Source organism: Poecilia reticulata, linkage group LG4 (genome assembly GCF_000633615.1).
Source record: "Poecilia reticulata strain Guanapo linkage group LG4, Guppy_female_1.0+MT, whole genome shotgun sequence".
NCBI classification, from domain to species: domain Eukaryota; kingdom Metazoa; phylum Chordata; class Actinopteri; order Cyprinodontiformes; family Poeciliidae; genus Poecilia; species Poecilia reticulata.
In genome coordinates, this window is record NC_024334.1 from 11,922,615 (window position 1) to 11,933,496 (window position 10,882).

General features: G+C 39.9%; 1 protein-coding gene and 1 pseudogene across 9 annotated transcripts in view; one reads left to right on the plus strand and one right to left on the minus strand.

Annotated features, from left to right (window-relative positions):
- Nucleotides 1-5,902, plus strand: part of pde4cb (phosphodiesterase 4C, cAMP-specific b) — a 118,745-nt gene extending 112,843 nt beyond the window's left edge. For all 9 annotated transcript variants that reach the window (XM_008406597.2, XM_008406599.2, XM_008406601.2 and 6 more), the window contains one exon: nucleotides 684-5,902. In XM_008406597.2, the coding sequence (XP_008404819.1) occupies nucleotides 684-1,250 (567 nt within the window). In that variant the 3' untranslated portion in view covers nucleotides 1,251-5,902. The remainder of the gene's footprint in view (nucleotides 1-683) is intronic.
- Nucleotides 5,903-8,965: 3,063 nt separating this feature from the next.
- Nucleotides 8,966-10,787, minus strand: LOC103463321 (gamma-interferon-inducible lysosomal thiol reductase-like; annotated as a pseudogene).
- Nucleotides 10,788-10,882: the final 95 nt, after the last annotated feature.

A 10,882-nucleotide genomic window follows, 5' to 3' on the forward strand; every position in this document is an offset into this window, starting at 1 on the left:
GGCCCAAACTTATGCTGCGTTCACACTGCAGCCCGAAATGATCCAGTGTTTTGAGGCAGTTTGACCCGTATCTGATCTTTTCATGACAGTCTGAACAACACAGGTCAGATTCTTTTCAAATGCGACTCGGGCCACTTGGCTATCCGATGCGTATCTGATTCAAACGTCCAGGTCGCATTCATCCCACTTGAACATCACTGATTCTCAACAAATCTCACTATTCTGCGTCCTGATACAGCGGGAAGAATAACAACAACCATGGAGGACTATAAAGAGGATTAAGTTGTTAATATTCTGGCTCTGGTTGGACAACAACTTCAGAATCGTAAGCTATGGCCCAACGTTAGCATCCATGTTTACTTCAGCAAACACTGAGCACTTCTTCTTTTTATGGCGGTTGATAAAACCCTGAGCACTCTCTGTGTGTGACGTTATTGCGCCCTCTACTGCGCATGCAGGACACTTTCACGTCGCTCTTCACACTGGAGATCACATTCAGGTTGCATATTTTTTTAAGTGTGAATGGCCACAACAAAAAATCCAATTTGGCAAAAAATGGGAAATTGGTCACTTTAGGCTGCAATGTGAACGTAGCTTTAGTCATTGGTTTTCCTCTGCAGCCTTCACAAGCTTTATCAGTTGGTTCTGGTTTCTCTTCAGTGTTTTTGTATTTTCCCACCCAGGTGGGGTTCATTGACTACATCGTCCACCCGCTGTGGGAGACCTGGGCCGACCTGGTGCACCCCGACGCCCAGGACATTCTGGACACGCTTGAAGACAACAGGGAGTGGTACCAGAGCATGATCCCCCGCAGCCCCTCGCCGACGAGCCCGGACGAGCCTCACGCTGAGGTGGGACCCGCAGCTGGCACTCCAGGGTCAGGAGGAGCCTTCCCTTCATCGGGAGGAGACAAATTCCAGTTTGAACTCACCTTGGAAGAGGAGGAGGAGGACGAAGAGGAGGCGGAGTCTGACCTTGAGAGCCCCTTGGAGGAGGAGTCTCTGACCAGTGGAGATCGGAGACACGATTCGTCCTCGCCGTCCCTGTCTCCAGACCCCCGCGGCGGCGGCAGCAGCAGGTACCGCCCTCCCTCCCCTCACCCGTCTCGGACCCTGAGTCTGGCCTCTATGTCGGTGCGGAGCCCCCACCCTCACAGGACGCTGGACTCCCCGGGGCCGGAGGCTTCGGACAGGAACAGAGAGCTGAGCCAGGAGGGTGACGGCGTGGCCTGCCTGCGGATGGGAACGTAATGACCAGCAGGAGCCGCCCTGCCGCAGAGACATGAGCGCCGGAGGCCGGCGCCGTCGGCAGGGCGAGCCTTCGCCAATAATGTCTGTAAAATCACCACAGTCCCTTTACACTGGAGACACCTTCTCTGGAGAGCAGAGGAGCAACTCGCCTCTGTGTTTTTCTTTCTTTTCCAGCAAGATGAAATGTTTTATCCTCTGTCCGAGTGCCTGATAGGCCTTTCTGGTTTCCTGCAGCTTCAGCTGATGAATAATTGCTGCATTTGAACTGGGAAGAGTGGAATTAAGGCTTGTACTCACACAAAAGGTAACAAAACCTAAAAGGAAACGTCTTCCTCCAAAATAACTGTGACATCCGACCATGAGCGGCGAATGAGGACTACAGTGGTGTGACAGGGTTTTGGAAATGATTTTGCACCATCGTTTTAATTTAGTATTTAGGATAATTAAGTTGGGATAGGTGAGTATGATTTATTTCTTTAAGAATGGCGTGTGAAATGAGTCAGTTAACCAAATACGGGATGTAGACGAGAAAATCGACGGACCTAACCTCAGGGTATGAAGTGAAGCATAAACCTAATGTAGCACAGGTGTACTGAACCCCCAACCCAAACCCAAACCGTCTTTCCTGTTTGTCTCATTGAGAAATGAGACGTTGTCCCAAATGTGTGTCTTTACATTTATTTAAATCCCTTTAATAGAGAATTTGGCAGATGAAGCAATCAGATACTCAAACCAGCTTGTAGCACCACAGGAACCGAACACTTTAGACTGAACCCTAGTCTCACCTGTTGAAAAGACACCAATGTATACTTAGTTCGAGCTTTATTCTATTTTTTACCGTATATTTTAAATTGTTTATGTTTTAATTTCTGTACCGTTCCTCATTGTATGTTTGCTGGTCTCATGTGTGTTTTTGTGCTTAAGAAAAGCATTTTTTAATCAGGGTGCCTCCAGTCCGCAGTAGCACTTTACCGTCTTTACCGTTCTGCTCTCGTATTTAGTCACACAAAGGGCTTCACCCACTGTAGGCCTACTGATCACACACACAAAAACAAACTGTACAGGACATTGGACTACAGCTCTCAGAAGGCAGAGCAGGCCACAAACTTAACATCTTATGGACGAGCATGAACGATCCCGGCTCTCCAGCAGCTTCTAAAGCTACAAGTTGAAGGTTTCTGTTGTTTTAACAAAAATTAAAGCGATCGTGTAAACTTTCTCACTATTAAAAGAAAGTACAATTTGCTATAAATCTGAGTTCATACAGAGAAAACTGTGGGTCTCCTTACATCGAGATACACAGGGTTCCTACACAGGCTTGAAATAAATAAATTTTAAGATAAACTTTGAAAAGGAAAATTGAATTTGGAACAAAATGCACCTTTAAGTCTCCAAGAGGTTATAAATGGGTAGTTCTCCCTTAATTGGAAGATTAAATAGTGCAAAAAAATGTTTTTCCTCTTTGTTAAATGCATCAAAATTAGGAACACTCACCATTTTTTTTCTGTAAATGCATCAGGCAGCCATGTATTTTAGGTGCGTTTTGTCTACATTTTTCCAGGAATCAAGTTAGTTTTCATTTATGCTTCGAGAAAAAAAAACTCAAAAATGTTCCAGCAGAAACATGGCAGTTATAGATAAATCTTATAAAAATACAGTTTATGCAAAGTTGTTAAAAATGTCCTGACAGTAGAAAATGACACAATTTGTGAAATTAGCTCTGACTGCCCCTTCCAGAAAAGCACAATTTCCCTTCAGAAACAACCAATCAGAACCAGGAGGAGGGTCTTAGCGCTGTCAGTCATGCTCATGCATATAGTACAATTTAGCACAAACAGGCTCAAGGTTGCTGGTGTGCTGCAGCTGTGCTTATGGCAGAGAAACAACCTAACTTTGCAGAAAAATAAACTTAGTGAGTTTTTCTCAGAACTTCCTGCTGCAGCTTTAAATGACTTATATTACGCACTCAGCATCTCTGAAAGATTAATTCTACCTTCAAAGTAATTTATTAGATATTTAAACCAGAAATGTTACAGAATTTTTAAGTGTTTTTGCTCCTCAACAGAAAATAAAACAAGCACAGCAGACATTTATAAAAGCGTTCAAATTCAAAAATAAGAAAATGTGTTCTTTTTTTTTTGTTTAATCATCAGGACTGAAGGAATATAAATATTAAATTGTAGAATTTGCTCTCAGTTTGTCTAGATGCAAAAAGCTTCACACTGGCCTCTTTCCACTCCACAAGTGAAAAAGATGTTTCTTTCAAGAAGTTTCTTGAAATGTGGAAAAAAAAAGGACAATAAAACGCATTTAGACAAGAGTTTTGTATTAAAATTCCCAGGATATGTTAAAAATACCTGCAGAAATGTAGGTAGCATATAAAACTGGAGACGTGTAGCAGCCCTGTGTAAAGCGACGTAACGGTTTAAAGGCTGATCTTTGGTTGTGGTTGAGTTGGTGAAGCTCACACTCTGTCCACTCTGTGCTTCTGAAGTTGAATGAAGTGTGTTTGGTTTGGTAATGGTAGTTTTCTTTATTCATAAAAATACCACTAAAGAAATCAAAACCTCAGTTAACCAGCAACAACTGTTGGTTCACTATTGCGTTAAAAAAAGGAAAATCTGCACCAACTTATGAACTTCTTGTGGTTTTCTGTTTATTATTTTTATTATTTAAGAGCTCTAGCTGTCGAAACAACTGAAAAAGACACGAAAAAGAACATGTAAGTAGCTTGTCATGAGTTTTACACCTGCAAAGGATTTATGGTAAAGTTAATACATTTTCAAATTAATCTATTATGTATTTAGTCTATTATTTATCACCAATGTGGCTTTTTTAAAATTGTCATAAAAACCAAAACGTTACACTAAGCCTGTGTGTCAAGCACTAACAGATAAGGAGAAATATTGGAGCAGTATTTATACAGCCACATACTTTTTGTTCTCTTTTTAAATGAAATGTTAATATACTTTTATTTCACGTTTTGTGTAACTCTTCACTTTTTGTTTTTGGTTAAGTAGATGTATCTAATTTCAATATGATGAACAAAAACTATGAATCAACAGACGTAATTATTGTCTTTTACAGCACTCCGTATAGAGAAAACTGTACATTTCTTTAATTATTGCACAGACGTCGTTTGTTGCTCCTCTATTAGTGTACCTTTGTTAGACTTTTATTTTGAAAGTTTTTAATTGGTTTTAACATAACTGCCATGCAGGTGTGAAACCATGAATAACAAATTACAGAAATTAGAAGCAAATTAGTTTTGTTCTGTTTTCATTATTTGAGAATCTGACGGGCTTTGGCTTTGAAATTATAATAATTTCTGAAACAAACAAGAAGAAACTATAAAAAAAACTACAAGTAAGCAAACCCTGGTTGGTGGAGATTCTCCTTACGATCCACAGTTAAATCTGTTTTTCAGTAATAATGCTGGATGTTATTGAAATGCATTGAACTCGGACGTGACGCCATTCCTGATCCCATCTTCAAACTCCAAACGCTGCATGATTTTAGGAATGTTTAAATTTTAAAAAAACACTGCTCTACCTGACGGATGCTAAGGTCAAGTAAGGCGATGAGGATTTTTCTGACAGAGAATCGATTGAACGGATGGGATTTAAATATTAAATATTCATATAATTCAGATTATCCAAATGCAACAATACGTTGGCACCAAAATTTGAAAAATAAAGTTGGTGCTCACTTTTGGATTCATGTTGAACCAAAGCAGGAAAGTAATCTTGTTTATTAACGTAAAGGAAATAAAGGAGTGGAAAAAAACAAACCAAACCAAACCACATCTCAAACATCAGCCACAGGTTACAGGTTAAAGTTTGCTGTCTGACTTTGAGCATTTTATCTTTTCTCACATTACAAATGAAGATGTCAGGAACAACAGAAGAAGAATGCTTTCCTGTTCCAACAGGGGCTGCTGCAGAGCTGAGACAAAAGTTCAAGAAGGTTGGGACTTTGTGTAAAAACCCATATTTTACTCACAATGGAGTGAACCTCCCCTTTAAATTTATAAACATTTTTTTAATTTCTATTTTGAAGCCAGAGGACAGTTTTTAATCTTTTAATTATTTGATGAATGATATGATGTTCCATCTTCCCAGTCTGAAATTTTTCCACCTTTTTTCTTTTTATACCCAATTTTATTCCTGAACTACTGACAACAAATCTTAGCAGCTGCAAAATGCTCCTCCAGCAGCTTAGTGTTTAAACCTCTTGCCTCTGCAATCTTTTCTTTATTATGTCCTTTTTTGAGATGCCACCATATTTCTTTTTTTTTCCTCTAGAGGTTTTTTTGATTTCTTAATTTTCACTTTTATGTTTACAGTTTTTTGTGAATCCAGGTGCATCTCAGCAATCATTATGGTAATTTTTGAAAGTGAAAACTTTTATGGATTCATTACACAGTGAGTGTAATATTCCTGGCATTTATTTGTCTTAGGTTAGTTAATCATAACTACTAGTTAATAACAACTGCGACCTGGCAACCTGTCCAGGGTGACCCCACCTCTCGCCCAGAACGTTAGCTGGAGAGGCACCAGGACCCCTCCTGAACCCACTGAGGACAAGGGTGTAAAGAAAATGGATGGATGGATGGATGGATGGATGGATGGATGGATGGATGGATGGATGGATGGATGGATGGATGGATGGATGNTGGATGGATGGATGGATGGATGGATGGATGGATGGATGGATGGATGGATGGATGGATGGATGGATGGATGGATGGATGGATGGATGGATGGCAAACCAAAATTGACCTATTTTGAACTGTGGGATGTCACATAAGACAAAAATATATATATATATTTAATACAGAAATGTTTTGGTATGTCATACAAAATCACAAGAAAAACTCATAAGAAGATTAAGCCACTTGTATTCAAACACGGAAAGTTCAGTGGAAGGAAAAACTGGGGTAGAGACAAACTTGAAATTACCTGCAATAATCACTTGTGATATGTCTCCCTGTATGTAATGAATCAACACAATACCTTAGTTTAATTTGCTGAGATGCACCTGTTTATCTTATATATTTCAGACACTTTTTGCGTTTTACACAGCGTCCCAACTCTTAAGGAACTGTTGTCGCACATTGGCTGGCGCTCAAACAAAGCAGGTTGTGTCCCGTCAGGTTAGGAGCGTCAACCTGCTCGACCCGGAAGAAAAGCGTGCCACAAGTGTTGAAAACACACAAAACACCTGCCAGCCTACGAAGCTGTACATTTTTACACTAGAGATTTTAAACTGATGATTGTATCAAAGTCATTAACTTTATAAGTGTTAGTTTTTACAAATGAAACATGTTAACAGTGTTTAAAGCAGGCGTTTTCATAGGTTTCTGTGCAGCGTAGAGAGCAGCCCTTTGCTAACCCCGATAGCTGAGAATGTTTGTAGTTTCATGACTTTCATCTCTTTCTATACCAAGTAAGTTTGGAGTCTAGAGCGCGTAGAGAAACCAGGCAGTTAGCGAGCACTACAAAAGATAATTTACTTCCTGGTTACGCAGTTGTAGGAAACAATAGTCTTAACAGTATTTCTTTTTTTTTTTAGGTAGTAAGCTTTATCGATCGGCCTTACGTGTGATAGGTTTGAGCCTCGTGTTAAAGGACCATTGTGCTGTTTTTTGTTTCGTTGGATGCTGACCTTCAAACTGTTTGTTTTTCACCCCTAAAGAAATCAGATTTCAACTAGAAAATATTGTTTTTTTTAGCTGTTAACCTACCATTTAGGATTCCTGACAAAAATTATGTTTTAATTTCTAAAGTCTAAATGAATACCCTTCACATGATGAAAATGCCATCTTATAATAATTTCTTACCTTTTGCATTTTGATTGACATGCTGAAAACACAATAAAGATCTCGTGGCATTTTGTGGACCTTTCCAAAATACTTCAAATTGTTGATTTATTTTTTTTACTTTGTTGTTAAACGTTTTGGTTTCCAAAGAGTAAAAGGTCCCAAAAAGAGAAACTCTGATCCGTCTACATTGCATCATCTAAGCTCATGGGATATGGACCAAAAGAACGAGATCCTTCATACCAATGACGGAAATGAGCTTTTGAAAAACACATTTAAAAACTTTTCTATCAGCAATTTTTAATAATGCATCCTTAAGTTTCATGATCTTTCATCTTTTCATTGAAAATTTTACAATAATGTGAAGGACATTTCTACCATTCATTTAGTCTTTGTAAAACAAAAACTCACTGAGCTTCAAGTATTTTCCTTCTTATTGCAGAAAAGCTTTTGAAAAAAGATGCAATGGTGGCATTTTCATCATGGATTCTTTAAAACTTGTGTTTTTAGACCCGCATCCTCCAGTCTGTGGCGTCAGCTTGTTGAACTCAGCACCGTGGCTCAGCACAGGACAGACAACAGCGCCACTTAGTGTTAAGTGTGTTAGTTGGCAGGAGAGTTTCTGCTTTCATTTAATAATGCTGATACTGCCTTCATTCTTGTTAATGCAGTCTCTCTCGGTTTCAGTGTCGTGCAAATGTCTAAAGATATATTTATTCTTTAAATGTGTCAACAAGTACTGTAAGACAATGACTGATTTTATGTTCCAGAGCCTAAAAACAAGTATGCTTTACTTGTATGTACTCGTCTGCCACTCCAATGTTTGTTTTTGTCAAATTTTTATTTTGCTTTTGAAGCCAAAAGATTCTTGGGAGTTCAGGGTGTTTTATGTGAAAATGCCAATAAATTAAATGGAAATTTATAAACTTTGTCTTTAGTTTCTTTCAGACTGGAGTTCTTCCCTTAAGAGAAAAATGGAGTTAATCTGGTTTCTAGAGTGAAGAATTTTATTAGCTTTTTAAGATCCTTCAAAAAGACTTCAAAAAGTCTGGCAAACAGCAATACTGCCACTAAGTGTGATCACAATCTATTCTCATACAAATTACACTTAACACAATACTGCCTGGTAGATTTTACTTTTTTAAAATGGGAGCTAGTTTTGACAGGATGAGTCATGAAACACTCCCAGTATTCTGCTGAAATTAGCAATACAGTGGATCAGCTATGGAAAATCGAATGCAATATGATTGTCCATTAAACAGAACGGTTTCCAACATCTATCCCAGCTTAAGACACTTGAGGCCCACCAAAAAGGCCTATTGTGTCACATTAGAAGCTCTTAAGACTTTCCCCAACTACTGGGAGCTACTTTTAATCTCGGGAATCTTTTAATCTCGGGAATCTTTTGGGACTATGGACCCTGGACTAGCTAAAGCTCAGATCATTTGAACAATAATTTCTTGAACCAGTTTGGATTTCTCCCATTACACCGCTTCAACTACTCCACTTTAATTCAGGCTGTATAGTTTTGCTAAATGGTGACAACCTTCTTAAAGTTGCACTTTAAACACCAGTTATGCTACCACTTGGGCTTTTTAGACAAGCAGGCCAACAAGAGCACCAAATGCCATGTTCCCCATGCAGCAGACTGGATTTCTTACCATTTGCTAAACTTGTTCTTTTGGATTAGAGCCAATAGCTGCAGCCCAGTCAAACTTTGCCTCTGGTTAGGTAATTTGTTGGATTGGAGTTTAAATTAATCACTTATTGTTTGGCTCCAATCATGTATTCTGGTCAAGCTACTGGTCAGTTACAGATTTACATCAGCCTGAAGTTTGTGATGCAACAAAAAGTCTGGGGGTGTCATTTTGCCAGCCACCAAAACAGAAACAAAGTCCATTGATATTTTTTATTATCCTTTAGTCATTCAGACACGTTAGAGTGAATTCATTCTGCCAAGCAGCCACTTCTGCTCAGTTTAACCGGGGCGCCGGTGCAGACTGGAGGCTTCACTCCCTGTGGGTTATTAAAACAGTTATACCACCACATTACATTTTACTTTCAGTGGGGAAAGAAAAACCTAGATAGTTCTCACCTTGTAGCGATCACAGACCAGACGAAACAATGAGGATGTGGTCTTTGCTTCAGTCTCTTCTGTGTACTCCTGCAACATGATGATTAAAGACATTTATAAATATAAAACCAACCTTCAGCAAAGTCACAGAACTAGTCAAGAGTCTGGACACAGCAACAGTTTCACTAGCCATGTTTTACCCCATCAATCGTGACCCAAGGAACGTGCGTGTGAGCTGGGTTCAGAGCCCTGGTCATGACGGCGTAACCGTGCATCAGCTTGTAACCCAGACGTCCGGTGACACATGCATCAACAGTGGTCCAGGATACGGAGGGAGCGTACAGCTGCAGACACTTTAAAAGAGGAACGGTTAGCATCACGCTATCAGACACGAAACGCAAGTAGTTAAACACTCACTGGCTCTGCAGCATTCAGGACATTTGCGGCAGACTCCATGCAGTAGATGACCTGAAATGCCAGTGAGGTTCCAGTCAAATGGATGATGCAGGCCTGAAGGAGGAGGGAGATGGATGAAGGAAGTCTGTGCATAAATGTTAAACCAGTTAAGTGCAGGAGTTTGTTTTTCCCAAACCTGAATCATGTTTCCTCTGCATTCATGTTCTCCATGTTGACAGCTGAAGGGACCGTTTACAGATGAAACTTCCTGAAGAAGAATTTCATTGAAACAGTTGAGATGTTTTAAACATGCCCCTGGTAGTCCATTACCCTAAATATTGTATGATTTGTACCTTGGCGTTCCCATAAGGAACCAGAGTGAGGGACATGATGTCCTGCAGCATTGTCCAGGTGGGGAACAGCTGCTTGGTGATGAAGCGTCTGCAGTCTGGACACAGGCTCTCATAGTACAGCGTGAGGGCGACACGAGGAACCGTCTGGTTTGGCTTAATGGCACCGAGCTCCATGCATTGCTTCTGCACCTAGAAACAAAGGAAAACCAGGAGTACAAACAGAGGCATTTCCTTTGACCAAGTTTGGGTTGTTTGACCCAGAGCTGCTCTGCTTAGTCACATGAAGAGCCACTGGTTCCTAATTTCTGAAGCATGACTTTCATTTGAAGTTAGACCAGAGGACTCAAAGAGCACTACAAACAAACCTTCAGGGCTTACAGAAATAAAATAAAACCCCAAACAGACTTAAGAAATATGTACACAGTAAGAACATAGTATTGAAAAAGTCTGCAGAAAACTTAACTTACCTCCCCACCAGGTAATTACAGAAACCTTGCATTTAAATACACTTTGCATTTTAACATTAAACATCTTTGTTAGTCATTTTTGATCCTCTGAACATTTTGCTTTGAAATATCTCAGCTTACAAATTAAACACAGCCAACGCCCTCACCTTGCATTCTATGGCGATCTCCAGAGACCGACACCACTGAGACGGAGGGTAACGACAGGCCGGTTTGGGATGAGAAAGCTCAAAACTGTTATGTTTGGTAGAGATTAGGAAAAGCACAGCAAGGATACACAAAACCTTCATGATTATTAGGAGGAAAAATATCCACACAGCTCCAAGACAGACAGCCAGAGAAGACTGAGAGAGCCCCTCCTCCTGAGAGCTGCTTAAAGTCATCACCACCATCATCAGCAACACCAGGTGTTGCAGATTCAACCCACATTTTTGAGTCTAATTAAGATAATAAGACGTTTGGTAAATAAATCAGGCTTTTTAGTAAATTGTGACAATCATGACAGTAAATCTTGGCACTAATGT